Source organism: Vicugna pacos, chromosome X, assembly GCF_048564905.1.
Source record: "Vicugna pacos chromosome X, VicPac4, whole genome shotgun sequence".
Taxonomy (NCBI): Eukaryota; Metazoa; Chordata; class Mammalia; order Artiodactyla; family Camelidae; genus Vicugna; species Vicugna pacos.
In genome coordinates, this window is record NC_133023.1 from 65,269,132 (window position 1) to 65,292,077 (window position 22,946).

General features: G+C 37.0%; 1 protein-coding gene across 1 annotated transcript in view; it reads right to left on the reverse strand.

Annotated features, from left to right (window-relative positions):
- Positions 1–22,946, reverse strand: part of CHM (CHM Rab escort protein) — a 152,039-nt gene that overhangs the window by 36,462 nt on the left and 92,631 nt on the right. Inside the window, exon 9 of the mRNA XM_006217755.4 lies at positions 8,040–8,117. Coding sequence (XP_006217817.1) covers positions 8,040–8,117 — 78 coding nt within the window. The remainder of the gene's footprint in view (positions 1–8,039; positions 8,118–22,946) is intronic.

The window sequence follows — 22,946 nt, forward strand, 5'->3', positions numbered from 1 at the left end:
CTAATCAATTAACTACATATTAATACATACACTACATTACATTAATATTTGTGATATTTCCCCATCTCACCTCCATTTCCTTTCTCTTCTGCACATACGTTTCTATGCATATCTCCTCACGTTTCATTAAACTAGAGTTCTTGCTCTATAAAATACTTCACTAAATAAATATAAGGTATTTATACCTATAGTATTTTCAAAAATAATTACTTAAAAACTAAAAGGTAAGTTACTCACTCAGTATCCTGTTTTAAAATATTCATATACAATTTAAAACACAAAGTACTCTGACAATGGAAAAGAGAAATCTGATGCTCCATCATTAAACATTGATCCCTATTCGTCCTGGGAGCACTGACTAGCCTTTTGCTTACCTTGAACTCAGGGACTATAGAAAGCAAGAGGGAATAATCTGGGCCAAAAAAAAGAGGGTGTTAAAAATCTTCTATATCTTGATAGGGATTTGGGTTATACAGATTTATCATTTGTCAACACTCAGCTAATGAGCACTTAAGATTTGGGCACTTTACCGTATGTAAATTTTACATCAAATAAAAAGCTATAAGCAAATATTAAACTCTAGTTAATGATATGCATACTGAAATGCTTAGGGGGAAATATACTGATATCTGGAATTGACTGTGAGATGCTTCAAAGAGGTGAATAGATGAACAGAAGGATAAATATGATTTAATAATAATTTAAGTACATTAAAATGTTAATTGTAGAATCTAGGTGTTGGATATACAGGTGATCACCCTGAAAGTCGTTCAATTTTGGTGAAAATTTGAAAATTTTTCATCACAAAATACTGGAATAAAATTGGGACGAGGAGTGATGTTAGCCTAAATCTTGGACTCCAGTCTCAGTCTTTTGCAAAAGGCTCCCATTGAAATAGACCACTGAGTTAAACCTGGCCCTCAAGCTTGTGGAGACCTCTTGGCTTGTAGGCTTCCCAACATACCAGTGCTGCTTTGGTGGCAGCTACAGCTTTGGTGACAGGCAGACACTGGTTTCAGAAGTTATGGTATTAGAACTACTGGGGACCACTGGAAAGGAAAGAATGGACTCATAGAGATCAGGGAGCTCAACTATCAACTATGCGAGGACAGTATACCAATAAACATGCTTATTTATGCTGAAGCTTCCGAATGAAACAGTGATTCTCAGAGGAGGAGGAGAAGGAAGCAAATCAGAATCACACCTGGGGGACTTTTTCAAATTATAAGTACCCCTGGAGATTCTGATAAGCTCCCAAATCCCAAGGAAGAATCACAGTGTGCCACAGCTACTGCTGTCTCTTTATGCTGGGCTAGGTGAAAAAAAGTCAAGAGTTATTGCTACAGAAAAACCTACTGATTTCTGCAGAAACTAAGGTGATGGTCACATAAGCCTAGGCAGTCCAGCAGATGATAATAACACAACTTACCTGACAGTCTCACTCTAAAGGACTAAGGAACTAGGCCCGAACAAAGCTCTTCAAACCAAGACACATTTAAGTAAGTGGTAAGATTTGTTTTCCCCTCAGATACTTGACTCACTGTCATATATTAGGCCTAATTGGGAGAACAATGAGGAAAGGCACATTGATTTGGGACCTAGACTTAGACTTCGTATTATAAAGATTAATAGAAAAAATTAGATGACATTCAAGTAATGGAAAATAACAAAATGAAACAGTGCTGCTAGAGACATGAAAATATCCTCCTGCCCACCCCTCCCACGTGAACCTGAGGAAGCCATTAAAGATTAACATCACTTTGGATTTAGTTGAGGGCCTTGCTGAGCCTCATAAATAGTAAACTGAGGAGGAACATGATGAGAGTTCCCAGTTACAGGGACACAATGACCAAGCTGATCATAAGAATCATTGAAGTCAGACAGAACATTTCTAGAGCTGAGCTTTCTAAATTGACAAATCACCAGTTATTCAGCTCTTGGTTCAATGACATGAGGGCATAAATAGCAAAATGATGATAAGGAAGAAAACAATCAGTAAGATGAAAACTCGTTATATGGAACTTGGCCCAGAAGAGAACAAGAACATTAAAACAGGTATCCAATCTCTACAATCTTCAGAATTAATATCTCAACTCATTGTATGGTAAGGAATGCAGAAATCACATAAGTCATTAAAATGAAAATACATTAATTAAGGAAGTTAGAAGATTCCCAGTCATTGAAGGAAACAAAAGAATTCTCCCGACTCACTATGCCCTTCCATGCTTTCTCAAACACGTTAGTTCAAATGCTACTGCTTCAATGAAACCATTCCAAAATGCCTATCACTCATTTTTCTTGGCTAAAAAGCTACTCCAATAGCTTCAAACACAAGTTTAACTCCAAACCTATGGTTCTCTGTTCTAATCAATCCCAAGCTCTGTATCCATATTTTTTTTACTGTATCCATGTTTTTTAACGGTCTATTTTCTCTTTCTTTCTGGATAGACTCCAAACCCTTTTTAAACCTAGCATGTCCCAAACTGAGTTCATCATGGCTCCTCACCTGCTTCCTGCCTTGTAATCCCAATCTCAGTTAATGGCATGACCAGCAGATGCAGTTTCCTTAGCTCAAAATCTTTCTTTCCACATCTAATCTGGTGCTCAATTTTGATTTCACCTTATAAAAATTTCTGGAAACTGGCCTCTTCTCTCCATCTCCACTGACACTGCCCTAGACTCTTGTTAAGTCTAAAAAGACAATGGACTGCTAGCGGGTTGGTGGCTCATCTGTCTGACCTAAATGTATGACATAACAACCATGTGCCAAGTACTGCCCTAAGAGGTGAAAGCTGGGGGCGGGTAGAGTATCAGGGAATGTTCTTTGGAGGAAGTGATGTATTAGCTGCTTTCAAAGGATAAAAACCAGTTATGTAAGCAAAAAAGGGTATTTCCAGTGGAAGAGCAGCATTTGTAGGGGGAAAAAAGGCAAGTAAGAGAGGTTCATGGAACCACAAGCAGTTCAGTATTAACTGACAATAAAACGGCAACAGGGAGGGAAGAGAGAGAAACTTACAGAGACAGGCAAAAGTCAGATCCCATAGTCTCACGTCTCATGTAAATGATGTAAAGAGTCTTAGATTTCACAGTAATATAAAGTCGCTGAAGCTTTTTATACACAGGGAAGGACAGAGCCAGATCTGCATACTGAACCGATCTCAATGTGTTAATTATCTCATTAATTTATTTGTTCTTCGGTGTTGCCCAGTAGACTCTAAGCTCCATGAGAACAAAGACCATGACTGCCTTGTTCTGTGCTGTGTCCCCAGTGCCTGGCACACAGACAAGTAATACTTGTTGCATGGATGACGGAACAGATGGATGGATGATGGAAGTCTTCCTTGCACGTGAATAGTGCAGAGATACAAACAAAGATACAGAGTCTCTGACTTAGAAAGTAAAGAAACTCTTTCCATCACCATACTTCTTCCAGATCACTGCCAGGATTGCAAACTTAAAAGCAGCAAATCTAATCTTGTTATTCACCCACTTAAAACTACCACTGATTGTAGTCTAAATTCCTTAGCATAGCATAGAAGGACTGTATTTCCACCATGGGATTCCAAAGCGTCCAATTACATTAGTAACTGTTATTAGTTAACATGTACTGAGTTCTTGCTATGTGGGTTCTATGTGCTTTATCTGTTCACTTAATACTCGTAATAATCTAATGAGATAGGTACTGTCCTATCCTGCTTTACAGATAAAGTAACTGGAGCACAGAGAGTTTAAACAACTTGTTAACGTTCACTCAGCTAGTATTGTGGGGAAGCCAGGGTACAGATCCAGTTCTACAGATCCAGGTCAACCTGTACTCTTTCCTGCTGTCTCTTTGTACACAAGGGCAAGATTCATATTTTATTCATCTGTTTACCCCCACAGAAACCAGCATGTGGGTTGGTGGTGGTTAAATATCTAGAATATTATTGCTACCATTTTACAAATGGAACATACTAAAATCAGAAATGCAGTGATTTCCCCACAATGACAAATGGTATTAAGAATCAGTCACCTCATGCTTGGTCTAACATACTATTCATAACTAACTTTCAAATATCTGAGAAAGATCCAGTTACTCCTGACATCAGGAAAAAAAGACATCTCCAAAAAATAGTAACACCAGAAAATCTAGTAAGTGAGACAGCTGAAGTTCAGAAGGAACACTAGCTGAAGTAATTAGATTCAGACTATTGATTACAGACATATCTGGCCCAAGGTCATCCATACGCTACCCTACTATCGAATGCTACATTGCTAAACAGCCAAATCTAATTTGCAGGCGTTTTACATGGTCAGCACTGCTGTAAAGGAAAAGAAAGTTGCTCAACAAGAGCATTCAGTGTTTCCAGAAACAGTCACCAGAGGGGTTCAGTATTAGAATTTAGTAAGAGGGTAGAAAAAAGAACCACTGATACCCATGTCCTTGGAAAATTAAGAAAGCAGAGCCAATGGTAACATAGCAAATAGAGCACAGTCAATGTGCATCTCAAGAAGAGTGAATTAAACAAGAACGAAAAATAAGGTCTAGCTGAAAATAAGCATGAGTTTGGTTCCATATTCCGTATTTCTTCTCTCAAAGTTTGTACAATACTCTGATGTGTAATCCACACGCTAAACTCAATGCTATGATCATTTATGCTTCCATCAGCTTTCCTCAATGAAAGGTGAAAAGAAAGGCACAAAAAAGGGCTCTCATCAGTTTCTAATCTTCATTCATTCATTTAATACAAAGCTATTGAGTATAATGGGTGACAGGAACCTGCCTTGGTTCTAGAGACAGAGTAATGAGATCCTGCCTTTTCTTATAGGGAATTTACAATCATACAAGGGGACCTGAGTTGGGCGCTGGCAGAGGGTTCTGATCTAGTCCGTAGGATCAGGAAATAAACTTAGACCTTAGACCCAAAGCATGAGTAGCTCTTAATTACACCAAAGAGGAAAGGGGATGCCAAGTACTCCATATAGTAAAGTAGGAGAGGAAAGGCCATCTAAGAGGAGACAAATGCAAACCTTTGCAGATCCCTTGATTAATATGCCAATTACACTTAAAATAAACAACTGTTTGCGTCAATCTGGATTCCTTACAAAGAAATGTATGCTGGATATGCCCAAATATAAGCTCAAGGTTTTTCCCTCAAAAAATTATCTCTCACTTTATTTTCTATTCAAGTCTTGACAAAACATCTTCTATTACTGGTAGGTCTCTCAATTATTTGACTTTGAATGGCAAGGTGATGTTTGGGAAAGATACATTGGCCCGAGTCAACTTTAATCAACGGTAGTTTTAGATATTTATAGAGACTATTTGACTTGAAAGAATGGGTTTTTTTTTAAGAATCAACAACATAAATTTGGTAATTATTAATGAGGATATGAATTTGCAATTTTGAAGTACTGGTTGTCTCTTAAATAAAATTTTTTCAAGATCACTTAAGTAATTTAGTAGAGTGAGAATACTGTAGATATCATGAATATTACACACAGAGGTCAAATTTTAAAAACTGTCCTACTATTAAGGAAATAAACATCTATGGCTTGGAATAAATTTTCCAGTAAGAGAATCACACAGAGAATACACAATGGCTGTATCTTAAAGACCCAAGATGGCCAAGAAAAAGTCATTCATTGGAAAACTGAGGTTCTAGTAAAATAATAATAAATAGCAGAAGTAGATATTTTGCTATTTCATTTTTATTCATTAAAATAGACACATACCAGTTGTTCAGACATTTTTTGAATTTCTCACTGGGACTGAAGATTACCCAATATGTGCAAATGGACTACATTTGGGCATGTAAAACATTTTAAGACAATTTATTTCTAAATGTTATGGAAAAACTTAGTACTTTCTAAGTACTTTCAATAATTCAACCAAAGAACATCATATCCAGGAGGAGACCTGAAAATTACTGCAGAGTCCATCTAACTCATCTTACAGATCAAGGAACTGGCTTTGCCCAGAGAAAAGTGACTTTTGCCCACTGTCACTCGTGGCTGTGATAGAGTCCCAGGTCTTCTTTCATTCCAGGGCTACCTGACCATTGCATGCCTTAAGAGTTGTCAGACAATAATTGTTATGTCTGAGAAGTCTTTCTATGAAGATATAAAAGAAATGAATTAAGATTAAGACTGAGAGTCTCCCTAGTCCATCATAGAACACAGTACCATTGGCTAAATCCTGAACTTTACCTTACAGATCACTGTTTTTCAGTGTTATCTACATTATTTTCATTTGAGGGTGTTCCTTAAAACTGCAAATTCCCTGGCTCCACTCTAAGCAGATGACCCAATTTCACTCTCCCAGGGTGAGAGATAGAAATTTGCATTTTAAACAATTTTATCTGGTGATTGATAGGCACAATAAAATTTGAAAACTACCAAACTTTGGTCTCCAAAGGGTTGAAAGGTCTAAAGGGTCTAAACCCTTAGCCCTCAGCTATCGGTTGCAATTGAAATCTAGAGTAGGTCATAAAGAAGACTTCTTCTGTTAAGAGTCTGTAATAAAAACTAAGTCAAAGTTAAGGTAAATGTAGCCTTTAGTTGAACAAATGCTATTACTGTACTAATACATCCAATTTTTTTAAACAAACATGAGCCATGCAAATTCTTCATGTCACTAAGAGTAATATGTGGGACTGGAATGAGGCCCAAAAAAGGTAAAAGGATCTAAGTAAATAAGCACCAAACAAGCAATTCATTATCTGGCTTTCCAACATGGGAACATGTGTATGTTTCAAAATGAATGCATAAGGACAAATGACTCTAAGAGTCATAAAGACAACTATTCCTTCATGAACCTCCACAGAGCTCTTCACTCATCAATATATGAATACCCTAGGCCTTCAAGGATAGATTTTTCACTTGAGATCATCATGTTTCATTTATGTAGTACCTTTCTGTTAAAGTGCTAAAAGGAAACTATAAGCCTTTAAACCATGTGTCTATTTTATCTCATACTAGAGAATTACTTTTCTAAAGCAAATTCACTGTCTAAATATTACATTTCTAGTTGAATTTTTTCTCCACCATATCTCAAAATACTAGCTATTGCACTATAACTGGTCTACAAGAAGTTAAAAGGCATTTTATGTCACTTAGACTATTTGGAATTATTATAAAATGAGAAAAAAAGCTTAAAATTTATGTTTTTAAGCTGCCAGTTCAAGATATTAAGGTATTTCATAACCTGAATAATACTATTTCTTTACATATTCCTAAAAACAGTCATATAAGAGATATAGGTCAGTAGATGCTTAAGAACATATAACAAAAAAGAAAAACACATAGCAATTTGAACAGCTCCTAAAACGTAATCAGTTGATCCATTTAAGTTTCAGCGTAAAACCTAGAAATCAAAGAATACTACTAACTTAGTGTAATTCAGGTGAGATCTTATCTTAGTAACTAAACAATAAATCCTAGAAAAATATAATTGAAATATAAACATACACAGATAAATAGATAGTACTCAGCTTTCTTTAAAAACAGGTACTTTCTTATTTTAATCCTCAACCAGCTTGCAGGCCTGATATGGTTGTGAAAGAATTTATTCTCAGATAACAGGGCACTATAGTTTATGACAACAATCTACCTAAAAACTCATTAAAGTCTTTTCTCTTGGAGTGACATGCATTATCAGCAGAGATTAATCTGATGAGTCTTTAGGTGAGCTCCATTTTTAAAAATGCAATAACACAGGGCTTTGTTGTCATCTGATGAAAATCAATTAGAGGAGGTAAGGCCACAAGGAAAACTAACATCACTCATCACCCACCCCCGGCAGCTGAAATGATTTGTCTTCCAAGCTTGGATGATCAGGAGCTATAGTCATATTGCAGGGAAATTAATTTAGTTTCTATATTCTGAACTCACTTTCCTTGTTCTGACGGATCTAAACACAAATTACTTTTAATCAAGGTTGATATGTTATTAATACCAAGGAGGATCTTTGAAGAATCATTTTTTTTTAAAATCGACTTTAGCATTTTTCACCTGTGCTTGGGGTGTAAATATAGGAAGGTAACTTATATCATCCTTACCTTCCAGATTCTTTGTCCACAACAAGGCACTGTACTGAATGGCGAAGACAATAGATTCCACCGAACACCGCACACATCCTAGGAAGAGAATAGGAAAATGAGAATTAGGATTCTTGAGTTGAAAATTAAGGTAACATTATGGCCTTTTAAATATCTGACATTAATAACTGGTCCTAGAGAAAAAAAGATTTTGATCATGTGCTATTTTTTCTATCAAGGTATTAAGAATCTCTCAGAAGTAAGATTGGTAATATTTTAACACAGCAAGGTACTACTAATAATACGATGTGGAAGCCTAGAATTGCGACCAAGCTGAAAGTGTCCCTAAGCAAAGCTCAGCTATCCCCACCACCAAACCAGTTACTGATCATCTAAGATATATATATATATATATATATATATAGGCTACAAATAGCCTCAAGAGGTGATGGGTGAGATCCCTGCAGCAGAAGTGACCACAGAGAAACTTCAAGGAGAAAGTAAGCAGGGAAGACTCTGGAGATTTTGCTTACCATAAAAGTAAGCAAAAACTAAACTAAGAACTGAAAACTAGAGCAGTAAGCACAGGAGTTAATGCTGCAGAAGCTCTAAGGAGTTTGCCTAACTCATGAATCTAAGGGCTTGGGTTTTAATGCCCACGTAGGGAAAAGAGGGGCCTTAGGATCCAAACAAGGCAAGGAGTAGAAAATGAGATATTCTCTAATAATGTCTGGATCCTTAAAGGACTATACTTCCGTGAAAGGCTGATCTAGAGGAAAAATCCACTTACTACGAGAGAGAAAACATAATTTATTTTATCTGAAACTCTGGGTGGAGGACGATTACACCTCTGTATTTATAACTAGTGGTCTGCCCTCACACAAGCTGGGATTTGAAATTATACGACTAGATGAGCCAATAAACCCTTAATCAATAAAACATCATGAAAAGTGGCTCTGGGTCAGTAGTATACTTGGAAACTTGGTGGAAGCAATTGCTGAAACTTTCTGGAGCCATATGACCTCAACCCGGGCCACACGAGACTGTCATAGACAGTTTGATGAGTTTATAATCTAAAATTATACAACAGATGAAGAAACACATCTTATCCTGAGTGAGAATTAACAGACACAATAAATCACAGGATTAGATTCCCCCAAAACTTTATTCAGATAGTAGAGTTATCAGATAGAGATTATATGATGAGTATGCTTAAAAGGGATGAATTAAAAATACAAGACTAATGGAAGGTCCAGAAAGAAGACTGTGATAGGCTGTAAATGCCCCCACCATGGATCTTCACATCTTAATTCCTGGAACCTGTGGGTAGGTTCTCTTGCACAGCACGGGGACTCTGCAGGTGTGATCACATTAAGGATCTTGAGATGGGGAGATTATCCAGGATTATCCCAGTGGGTGATATCTCATCAGAAAGTTACTTTAAAAAAAGGCAGCAGAAGGGTCAAAGTCAGAGAAGATTTGAAGATGGAAGCAGAGGTCAAAGCCACTGCTGGAAGAGGGTCACAAGCCAAGGAAGGCAGGCGGTCTTTATAAACAAGAAATAGATTCTCTTCTAGAGCCCCAAGAAGGAATGCAGCCCTGCCTAACCATTTGAGAATTCTGACCTCCAAGACTGTAAGGTAACACACTTGTGTTGTTTAAAGCTACTAAGTTTGTGGTGATTTGTTATGGCAGCAAGAGCAAACTAATAAAAAGAACCAGAAGTATATGGATATGATCACGACAGAGGTGAAATTACGGACCAGTGGGGAATGAATGGACCACTGCAAAAATGGTTTTGAGATAACTGCTTTACACCATATTCAGAATCAATCCCAGGTAGATGAAAGGCATAAATGTAAAAAGCAAAGCTTCTAGAAGAAAATATAGGAGGATGTACATTTGAGCTCAGGGGAAAGAAATACTTTTTTGGTTTTGCTTTTTTGGGGGGGGAGTAATTATGTTTTTTGTTTGTTTGTTTATTTTAATGGAGGTACTGAGGATTGAACCCATGACCTTGTGCATGCTAAGCACAAACTCTCCCACTGAACTATACCCTCCCCCCAAAAATATTTCTTAAAAAGATGCAAAAAGCAAAATCACAGAGAAAACATTGGAAAAAAACAGAGTACCTTAAAATTATAAACATCTGGATAACAAAAGAAAGTGAAAAGCCACAGCCTAGAAAACATATGTACAAATATCTTACAAATTGTTTAAAAATATCAGTTTGGATAATAATTTGGCAGTGTCTAATAAGGCTGAAGACACATACTCCTACAGTGCAGCAATTCTACTCTTAGGCATAAATCTTACAAAGACTCTTTTGTATATGTGTATAGAAAAAAAGATCTGAATAAAAATATTTGTTGCTGTAGTTTTCTTAGGCAGCATAACAGAATGTTATGAGGAAGGACTCTGACTGCTTGAGTTCATATTCCAGCTATTCCATCTACTGGCTATGTGACCTTGAAAAAGGCATTTAGGCTCCCTGTATCCTATTTTCTTCATCTGTAGAATAAGAAAATAGCACTTATTTCATATAGGAGTCTCCTGAGGATTAAATGTGTTAATATTTGTAAAGAAGCTACACAGTACCTGGCACACAGTATTACAGAAAGTATTCATTAATTAAATAATATAGATACTATTTGATATATATCACATGCAACCCAAATATCCATCAAGAGAATGAACAGAAGAAAATGTGGCATATTCATATGCATAATAAAGAATTTAACCCGGTCCACAAAGATGTTTGTCCTTTGTCTGTGGCTTCTGGGAGATGATATCTAAGCCCTTGGAATGCCACGTCTACAAGAAGTGTCCTTGTTTGTCTGTGTGGACTTGGGTCACCAGGCAGTCTAACAATATGATTTGAGGTTAGGGCTGGCCATACGAGAGTCTTAAGGTAGGAACTAGCCATGCCAGAAAGACCGAAGTGTGATTTAGGGTGGAGGCGCTGGGTCATGTGGTATCAGTCAACCTCTGGTGTGGCTGGAGACTGAGATCAGCCCCATGGCCAAATCAGTCATGCCCAAGCAATGGAGTGAGCTTCACTGGTTAGCCATCTCAGTGCGCACTGCCATTCATCAGTGCCAGGAGAGAATCGCTGTCCTGACTCCGTGGGAAGAGGACAAGTGAAAGCTCCACATTTGGAACTCCCTGTATTCTATCCCTTCTTCCCTTGACCGATCTCAATCTACACTGATCCCCTGTAATAAAGCATAAGTGTGAGTGTAACAGCTTTGAGTGAGTCCCGGGAGTCCTTTGAGTGAACTATCAAAACTGAGGGTGGTTTTGGGAATCCCCAAACTTGCAGTTTGTGTCACAAGTGTGGGCAAAGACAAGGAAACAACCTAAATGTCCATTAACAGATGACTGGTTAAAGAAGCTGCGGTATGATTATACAATGGAATATGATTCAGTCATAAAAAATAATGAAATAATGTCATTTGCAGCAACATGGAAGGACCTGGAGATCATCATTCTAAATGAAATAAGCCATAAGGAGAAAGAAAAATTCGATGTGATATTACTTATATGTGGAATCTAAAAAGACAAATGAATTTATTAACAAAACATAAACAGACTCACAGACATGGAAAACAAACTTACAGTTACGGGGAGGGGAAAGTGGGTGGGAAGGGATAAATTGAGAGTTCAACATTTGCAGACACTAACTACTATATATAAAATAGATAAACATGTTTCTTCTGTATAGCACAGGGAACTATATTCAATATCTAGTAATCTATAAAGAAAAAGAATATGAAAATGAATATATATGACTGAAACATTATGTTGTATACCAGATACTGATGCAACATTGTAAACTGAATATATGTCAATTAAAAAAAAAAAAGAAAAATAAAGAAGTGTGGGCAGTCGTGGGGGGACTGCATCCTCTAACCATACAGTTGGCTAAATCTCTCACACTGTACTATGGAATGCTATAAGCCATTTAAATGAATGAACTGACTATCAACATGGATAAATGACCAAAAAAAACCCATAAATATTGAGCAATAATAGCAAGTTGGGGAAGAGTATGTCCAAAGTGACATCATTTATAAATGAAAAGTTTCAAAACTTTATATGCAAACTAGTACTATATATCATTTATGGATACATATATATGCAGTAAAAGTACACAAACATTTAAAGGAATTATAGCCACCAAATTCAGGACAATAGTTATCTCTGGGAAGGGAAAGAGTGAAGTTACACTGAAGATTTCAATTGCTCAGTTTCTTTAAAAAACATATTTAGAGCAAATATGGCAAAATGTTAAGATTTGGCAAAACTGTTAGTGGTCACATGGATGGTCTTTTTCTATTCTCTGTTCTTTCTGAAACATCCTTAAAATATTTCATAATTAGATTATAAGGAAAAATATAAATCAGTGGTAGAGATAAGTGGCTTTCTCTAAATATGGCATAAGATTCCTACCAGCTTTCTAAATTTAATCATTTTAGTAGCTCTGAACAAGCTAATTAGGTTAGGTAATAATTCCTTCTGGTATAGAACAACAAGGAAATTAGGGTTTATTTCCACTGAGAAATTTAGAATAATATAAGAAATGACATACTAGGACAAGCAAGCAAAATTTCACGTGTCTGGAAATCCTTTTGACTATAAATTTCACCCAGAACATCAGCTACAACATATTCTCCCTTCTTGCTAATCTTGTTCACCAGTCACATATCAAATTATGGAACAATATTTATTAATTATGCTGGTACACCTGGTACTATTTGAGACATTGCATTCAACAAAGTAAAAAGAGGGTTAGAAGGATTTCTAACCTTTCTGTAGGACTGTTCAGCTACATTTCTTAAGTGGCATTCTGCCTCCTATGGTTAGTAATGGAATACTACTGAAACAGTGAAACTGATGTGATTGAGACAAACAGTCCCACTTTCACCATCAATTTCCCATTGATACTGGCACATGAAATACTGCTGGCTCACTAAAAATAAACAAGCTGAATTAGGTTAAGGCCCCAAAACAGACAAGCAAGTTAAAAGTTTGAACCACATAATTAGCATTCTCACTTGCCCAGGGATATCTTTTTGTCATGTGAGTTGCTCCACCAGTGTTTGTAACTTTCATGTAAGCAGCTATAGATGAGCTGTTACCAACTTCAGTCACATTTTTCTGTGTTTACACACACACACACACATGCATCAACTCCCCTTTTGGGGAAAAACAATTTTTAGGTATCTTCCCAGATTCCAAGAAAAGCAAGGGCATCAAGTTCAGAATTAGTCAGAGATTGTATGAGGTTAAAAAAATCATAAAACATTATGTTATAGGCTATTACAGTATTATCAAAAGCGTAAGAAATGCACTTAGCTAAAATTAAAGGTAATTTTCTACAAAGACCTCCTTTCATTATATATCACACTTGTTATGAAAACATTGCTACTTTAGTATATAATACTATCAAGTATCTTTTTGTTTGAAAACTAATTTCTATGACATGTTTATGGTAAATGGGCCCTCTGAAAAAATATAAAGTGCAATAGAGGCATCTATGATATTTTAGTAAGCCATCAAAAAACCACCTAGTTTACAAAAACATGATTTATTAACAGTGGGCATATACTATGTAGAAGAAACATTAGAATGTAAAGAATGTTAACAACTAGTTTTGAGACAGGAGGGAAGGGGGCAGGGCACAACCATTAGAAGAATTACATAGCTGCTGAAGATAGGACATACACTGGTTAGAATCAACTTGGCCCAAGATGGCAGAAGATTCGCCTTCCAGTAGACCTTGGGTCTCATCATAGGCTCATTATAATACATTAGCTGCTAAATGACACACCCACAAGCACCATGACAGTTCCCAGGCTGACCATAAAAGGCCAAAAAGTGGGCAGGAGCTCAATTCCTGGAAATTCCCACCTCTTCCCCAAAACAGTTGGAATAATCCTCCCACTTGTTAGCATATCAAATTACTTAGCCCATAAAAACTAAACACCCCCAACACCCTAGGGCCACTCTCCATTCTGAGACAGACCTCATTCTGTCTATGCAATGTATATTCCTCTATTTAAACTTACTTTCACTTTACTATGGCTCACTCTGAAATTCTTTGCAAGACAAGAACCTACTCTCCAGTAACAGTCTGAGAGAATGATGGTGAATATTACAGAGGAAGAAGTCCAATAATGAGACACTGTCACAATAATTCAACAAATTTCCCCTTAATTTTAAATGAGAACATAGGCAGTATTTTCGTGCTCTTGGAAAAAAGATGACTTGATATCTACATATAAATTTCTGTAACTGCCAAAGCGGACAGCTGTACACATATGTTTTTCATATTGCTTGTCTTTAGCTTTTTCCCTCATACTAGTCTTGCCTGTTAGGGGAGATATGTGTTGCTCATAATGGTGACATTTATTCTCTGTCACCTCTGTATTTTCATCACGTACCTCATGCTCAAATGACGAAAATCAGTGTTTTGTAAAAAGTGCTGGGCAAAATGAGGAGGTTGATGAAGACTCCTCTGTGTGATAATCTTATCAATCATTTTTACACTTGGTCTTTAAAAAGTTTTTTTGTGGTTAGAGGGGTGCTACTCGGTGACAATGAGCCATTGAAGAAATCTTCTATGAGTGGGTAACAAGCAAAATAAATAGCAAGCAGTCCTTTTTTGTACTGTTTTTTAATGGAGGTACTGGGGATTGAACCAAGGACCTCGTGCATGCTAACCCTGTACTCTACCACTGAATAATCCCCACCTCCCCAAGTAGTTCTTGAGAGCTGCATTCAAAACTCAAATAGCAGTCATTTACATGAGAAGTGGGAATTACAAGAGAAATGAGCAAATAACTATTGGTTATGCAATAGTCTTTGGGGCACACAGCCGATAACAAGAACAATACAAATAATCATTATGGCTCGCGTTGAATGCTTATTACATGCTAGAAGCTTTACATGTATTAACACACTGCCCCCTACAGCTCTATGGGAGAGAGTTTTACAGATTTGGAGACTGAGGCAAGGAAAGGAGAGGTCAAGTGACTTGCTCAAGGTCATTTAGTAAATGGTATTGCTGAATGAAAACTCAGGTGATCTGGTCCCAGTGGCTTCTCTGATAACCATCATACAACCTGCCTCACTGTCAGTACCATCCTTTTTGCCATTATGAAGGAAAGCAACATGGTGTCAGAGAGTAAAAGTTACTCTCAGAGTTGTTCTAATTCCTGACAACTTGCAAAGATCATTACAGAGAGTGAAATAATTCCTCAATTTCTCCACCTTATTGGCTCCCTGAAAGTATATGTTTATTCTCTATCTGTACATGTTAAATGGATTATTGTGACTTCATTTTAGACAGAATATAAGCTCAGAGTTAGAATAACCATGGGAGTACTCATCTAGTACCTAGAAAATTAGGAATACGCTGCAATTCACGTTTTAAAAAATGATTTATAAAGTATATATTGGTAAGCTAGAGATTTTTAAATAGAGAAAGTGCTGTTAGTAGAAGGGAAACACTGCACCATTAATTTTTTGAAGGTAATAAGGCGCTACAAGATACACGTTTTCCTCCAGTGCATTAAATGGCAGCCTAGTGATCCAAGGGTTTACACGTCTTTAATGATGGACAATTAAGCTACCAAACATGGTGAACACTGATGGCTGAGATGTCAGTCAGGTCCCAGATTTGGTACAGTTCATATCAGCCATCTTGGAACCTAACATGATGCCTGGTAAGATAGCTCTGTACATCTACTTTCTAGACTGTACTATGGGGCCTAGATGCAAGGAAGTATAAGTTTTATGGAAATTACCTAAAAAAATCTACTACTGTACTAAATACAGTAGGTAATACTACCCAAAAACAAAAGCCACTACAGAAATATATTTGAAACACTTTATCAAATACCATTAAAAATAAACCCAACAAAAAAGGTCTGTTATAAGAGAATACGGAGTGACCATTGGTCATCATCACTGTGCTTTTTAGTGACTCGCCAGCTTAAACTGTACTGATACAGCAGAAGTTCCAATCAACAGTAATTCAGCAAGTCTGAGTTTTGTGAAAGACAATAAAACTTCAGTGATTGCATCTATCTCTACAAAGTTCAGCTGTTATTTATTTTTAACTGCATTCAGACATACATTTATCAGAGCATGACATTTAAAATAACACACTGAGTTTTCTATCATGTTTACCCAGTGCCTGCTGGTCTGAAAATTCTGTGTGGGAAGGCTTATGTGTATACGTGTTTATTTTTTCAATACTTAAATACACACACACACACACACACAGGGGGTCCCAAACGTCTTAGTGCTGTTGACAAACACACTTTAAATATATATTATATAGAATATAGCATGGTTATGGGTTACATACCTATATTGCATATTCCTACTACTACATCATTGTTTATTGGTTACATATTTTATTATTTAGCAGAGTGTTTACTTAAAACTTATACTATCTTTTTTTTCTTTCTTCTTTCCTACTTTCTTCTTGCAGGAAGTAGGGGGAAGGAGAATGACTGTATACTGGGTGTCAGAAATGAATGATGCATTTTTGCTATAGTTGGTCTGTCTCCTGGGGATAGAAAACTGGGTAGCATTTAAGTCACAGCATCATCTCCCCCCTCCATCCACTATCCCCTCAACAACTCAAGCTACTGTCATTCAATTCAGCATAGACTTCCTACTGGCCCAGAACTGAATGCTTTCTCAAGAGCAAAAGCTACACAATAGGTAATGATTCCTGCAGCCTCAGTAAACAGTTACATTTATAAGAATCCCAAGCCAGGCCTCATCCCTTGCTGTAAGTTCTTGGGATTCATGACAATGAAGTTTTAGACTATGCAGCAAGACCATCAAAAGAGAAAGGAAAATAAAAAACAAAACCAAAAAAATCCTCAGATGAATGCTCCATTACAACATGGTCTCATTCCAGCGATCCAGTATGACCTAAATGGCAAAGCCCTATCTGATATTGGTCGTGGTGACAGAACCCAAGGGAACTTGTTTGGTAAGCAGTGATCACTGAAACTGAAAGGTCACTAAAAGTCAAATGTATAGTCTCAGTTGTGACATACAAACTGCACAGAGATCAACAGATCATCTGGTGAAGGTGGTTGTGAAATCCACGTGGATGGTCTGTCTCAGGAGTCAGACTGCCTAGGCACCTATCCGGATTCCCCTACTCACTAGCCATGTGACTATCCTTCAGTTCTCAAGACTCTAAAATGGGGATAATAATACCAATCACATAGGATTGTTGCATGGATTAAATGAGTTAATGGACGTGAAGTGCTATTCTGTGCCTGGTACATCATAAACATTGAATGAATTGTAGCTTTTGTTAGCTCTCACTTTCTACAGCAAAGGAGACAATGATTACAGACTGTACCACTCATGAGGGATTTGTAGGCTAAATTGCTGTTAAGGACTATGAGCATCTGCCTTCAGGTGTTCAAGCCCTGTAGCTTCTTCAACACAATTTAAGCAACTTAGGTACCTGGTCAATTCAACTACCTTCCATGGAGGAAACTGCCAGTTCTAAGAGAACTGCTAATGCCAATAAGCACTGAGATTTACTTCTTCATTACCAAATATTTATGAAACTAGGCCTACTGTGTACCAGATGCAGCGCTGCATAGTAGGGATACAAAAGTAAACAAGACAAACGCTGTACCTGCTGACGTATAACTTATCTAGCACATGAGAGAGACAACAAACAAGAAATAAAATAACTAGATAGTGCTATGTGCTCTGAAACAATAAAGGAGGAATAAGGATGTCAGGATGATGCAGGGGTCTGAATGTTAGGCAACAATTATCAGGGAGAGCCTCTTTGAGGAAATGATATTTGAATTGAGACCTAAGTGACCAGAAGAAATTAACCATGTGAAGATCTGGAGGAAGAACACACTCAGCAAAAGAAACAGCAAATTTGAAAACTTTGGAAGTGCAAACTCGATCGCTGTATTTGAGAAAGAGAGAGCGCCAGTGGGGCTGGAACATGATGAATAGGAAGAAATATAGTGTGAAATGGGATCACAAATATAGTCAGGGGCTTGATCATGCCAGGTTTCAAAGGCCAAAGAGGAGACTTTGAAATTAGGAGTTTGGGATTAACATATACATACTACTATATATAAAATAGGTAAACAACAAGGACCTGCTGTATAGCATGGGGAACTATATTCAATATCTTATAGTAACCTATAATGAAAAAGAATCTGAAAGAGAATATATATGTATAACTAAATCACTTTGCTATATACCTGAAATTACCTGAAATTAACACAACACTGTAAATCAACTAGACTTTGATAAAAAAATGAATTTTAAAAATCAAAAATTTATTTAAACAAATAGTCATAGTAAAAATTTTTAAGACTTTGACAACTATACTTTAATAAAAATATATATTTTAAAAATTAAAAACTTAAATAATTTATACAAATAAATTATATATAGTTATAGTAAAAAAATTTTCTTAAAGACTTTGAATTTTATTCTAAGTACGATGAGAAGCCACCAGAAGGTTCTGAGCACGGCAGTGACATAATAAGATTTGTTTTTTTTTTTAAATGAGCCTGGGTGCTGTCTGGAGAATTGTCATGAGGGCAAGAGGGAAAAAGAGCAGACCAGTTATGTCCAGGGTAGACCAGTGAGAGATGATGATGATGTGAAGCAGGGTCATGGCAATGGAGGTAAGGTGGAGAGACTGGGAATATATTTGAGATGTAATGCTGACAAGAACTGCTGATGGACTAGAGGCAGCAGCGAGATGTCCTCCTGAAGACAAGCTTAAGGTAACTCACATATTCATGAGAGCAGCCTCCTCTCTGAAGTGTGTAACAACTAAATGCAACTACTCGAGTCTGATACAGTCTTCCAGTATGGGCAGTGCTATGAACGGCTTCTGCAAAAACCCTCCTCCTTCACTGGGGTTTGTTCATTAGAGTCAGCTAATTGTTACTAACCTCGACAACCACTACTTCCTGACCATTCATCAAAATTATGACTTAATACTCTGGGTACTAATCTCTACATAGTAAGGCACAACAGATTAGTTTCTGTGCTTTCAAGGAATTACCATGGTTCTGGAAGGGCATAGCACTGTTGATAATTCAAGAAATTATATGGTACAAGTATCTGAGTCCAATGGGTCTTTTGATGTAAATTTCACACTCAGTGAAAAGGTTGTGGGCAGACAGATTGTCCGTTAGGCATTGCTGTCACTCTAGGAAGGCATTATCATCATGCTTAACTTAGAAAAAGCTGTCAAAAAGCAATACATAGCCTTCAGAAAACTCACTCCCAGAAACTGCCTCTATTTTATAGATCTTAGCCATATATCTAGCTTCCTCTCTTCTTGGTGACATTCTGTAGATGATATATTCTTTTTTTTTTCTTCCAGCTTTTCCAGCTGTCCTTAAATTTAACCTTCTATAGGAAAAGTCACAATAAAACTATGTATTGGATGACAGAAACAGATCTGTGTTAATAACTACACCAGGGGCCCAGAATAAATTAGCATAAATTAAAGAATACAAGTCATCATTCAATCTTAAAAAAATTAAGTCTTTCAAAAATATTGGGGGTCAATTTATATGTCTGGGTTGCAACCTAGGTTCTGTATCTATAGTTCTTGGGAAAAATGGTTTGTATAAGAGCCAGAATCACTGTGCCTATTCAATGATTCTTCAGTATAGCCTATCACAATGACATCAACAGAGATTTTGAGGGGAAAGCACTGATGTTTTCTGACTACTCTTTAAACATATTACAATTTAAACTAAGTTCTTAATAAAACTGCACTTTTCAGCCTGAACACTCAGGCTAACAGCCTCATGTTTCTTATTTGCCACACACCTGTTAAAGTAAATTCATTTAAAAAGAGACCTTTCAAATTCCAAAGAAAAGCTCTTTGTTTAAACTTTCGGGATGTCGCAAACAAGTCCAGAGTATACCCACTTAGGCTCTCTGTGAAGTTTCTTTTGATTAATCTCCTTCCTTAGACTCTTTCTCTGCTGTGATATTCTGTACATCATGTGTTCATTTCTTATTTGAATAATCCTGATTCAAATCCTGAATCCATTTTGCTGCCTAGTCTTCAAAACTCCAATTGTATAAATAACACAAAGAAAGAGGTATCAATTTTGAATCAGGACAATAATATACTCTTTTATTCTGAATGCCCTTCATGACTATGTCCAGTATTATGTATGTCTTTCTAAATATAGACACAAGAATACCCAGAGCAAGTATCCTCGGAGATTCCCTACATAATGACTCCTGATCCCTTTTTCTTTCTTTCTTTAACTGAAGTATAGTCAGTTTACAATGTTGTGTCAATTTCTGGTGCACAGCATAATAGTTCAGTCATACATATATACCTATACATACATATATTCGTTTCCATATTCTTTTCCTTTATAAATTACTACAAGATACTGAATATAGTTCCCTGTGCTATACAGTAGAAACTTGTTTATCTATTTTATATATAGTAGTTAATATCTGCAAATCTCGATCTCCCAATTTATCCCTTCCCACCCTCTGGTAACCATAAGTTTGTTTTCCATGCCTGTGAGTCTGTTTCTGTTTTGTAAATAAGTTCATTTGTGTCCCCAACCCCCTTTTTTTTTTAGATTCCACATATAAGTGATATCATATGGTATTTTTCTTTCTCGTTCTGGCTTACTTCACTTAATATGATGATATCTAGGTCCAACCATGTTGCTGCAAATGGCATTATTTTATTCTTTTTTATGGCTGAATGCCAATCCCTTTCAGTAGGTTGAAAAACACGTACAGAGCCATCTTCTTGGAGACACAGTCACTCATGCCATTTTCCTGCCTTCTCACATTGCCTTGTGAAACAGCCCTTCAGCTAATACTCTTCAGCTTAGTATTTTACTATCCACAAGCTCTCAGTGTCAACTCTAAATTAGGAAGCAGCTGAGAGAGTTACTAGGCTTACTTGCCAATCATTTATAAAAATGTTTAAAAAAAAAACTGAACATTGATTCCTGGGAGAGCCTACTGTAAAAATCTCCCCAGGCAAGTGAGAGCTCATTTAAACCAACCGTTCCTTCCTTCCTGTGTTTAAACTAGATCTCTATGCATGACTAAACATTATCCCCAACCCCATGGTGAGAGGACATTTTTTAAAGCAGTCTTTGGTCAAAAGTCTTATCAAAGGCTTTTTGAAAGTCTCAGTGTTCACTGGCTCCCTCTTGTTCACACCTTATTTACACCCCTCTCAAAGAACCCTGTTAGATGCTGAGGTATAATTACCTCACAAAAACCGTGTTCTTTCCTCCTGTGGGTTATATGTTCAGTAACTTCACCCTTTCCTATTTATTACAAAATTGACTCCTGGGTCAAATAGTTAGTCTTATTCCTCTGTGGTTCCTGGGCTTCTTTAAACTGTTCACTCGCTACACCTTCTTCATACCCCAAAGCCATTGATTCTTTAATCGCCCCTCCCAAACTGAACCCCTGCTCAAGACTGCCACATTTCAAACTGAGATGTTTCACACACAAAAGTGACCCAAGCCTCTGCGATCCCAGGTACTTTTATTTGTTTGTCCCCTTTGTTGGCACGTATCAATTCATCTAGTAAAATAAAACAAAGGACAAGTCACTTGTGTTAGGCAAGTCCCAGGAAAAGGTCTGCAAGCCTTCTTGGTTCAAAGGTTAATGGTACTAGCCTGGAACCTGAAGGTAGAGCTGTCATCCAGGATTCACCTTGGGCTGTGTATGAGACTGAAATTGTTCAAATCAACCAACTATAACCCGCACTGCACTGATCTGCAGTAGCTGCAAATGTTGAAGTCACAGATTTAGCCTTCTGTTAAGCATGTGACACAAATGACGTTATTAAGTGTAACAACTAAAGAAAAACTGAAGATTATGTTAGGTGGTAGAGACTAAAAGTATTATAAGGGAGTTCAGAAAAGAAAGAGGTCAATGTCTTAGAGGGGAAGGAGTTACAGGATGTTAGAACTTGAGGAAACCTTTAAAACAGCTAGACCAGCACAGGGAACTATACTCAATATCTTGTAATAACCCTTAATGAAAAAGAATATGAAAACAAATATATGTATGTATATGCATGACTGGGATGTTATGCTGTACACCAAAAATTGACATATTGTAACTGACTATACTTTGATTAAAAAAAATTCTACATAAGGAAAAACAACCCAGCTAAACCAATTTGCCTGTTATAGAAAATCAGAGCAGTTCAACTACTTGCCTAAAAGCACACAGCTTCCTGCAGCCAGAAGTAGTAAAAGATCTGAATATCTGAAGCCTTGAAGGGGAACACATTAGGCTACTACGGGCGGTGCAGTGTCTAAAAGGTGAGAAAATATAAGAAAATGCAGAAAGGTGAGAATGTATAGAGATACCTGAATAATTGAATGGATGGACAAATTGGGTAATGACAGGAAGGAGTTGAAGGACAAAATGATTATGGAAGGGGGTTTAAAGGGAGGTAGAAGCATTTGGATCTGATGTGACCGACAACAGAATGCCATTGGAAGTTACATGTCAACTCAAGGAAGGAGGCAGATACTGGGACCAGGAGGCAGCTAGGGGTTACAGCAGGAATCCAGTTAAGTGATAAGTCCTGGATCAGGGCAGAAGAGAGGAAACTGAGGAAAGCATAACTCCAAGAATTTGAGAAAAAAATAACACCATCATTAGGACATAGTCAAAGGTTAACCCCAACATTTCTAGGCTATCGAAACTGGAACAAGAGAAATACCACTGGAATGCTTGTGGTTTCCGTAAGGGATGCTCAATTTATACAGTAACTCAAAATCCAAGTCTAAACTTCTGAAATGGTATATGCATGGCTCAAATTCACTGCTTAACCACAGTTGCTAATCATGAGTTTGATGCAACAAAGAAGCATTT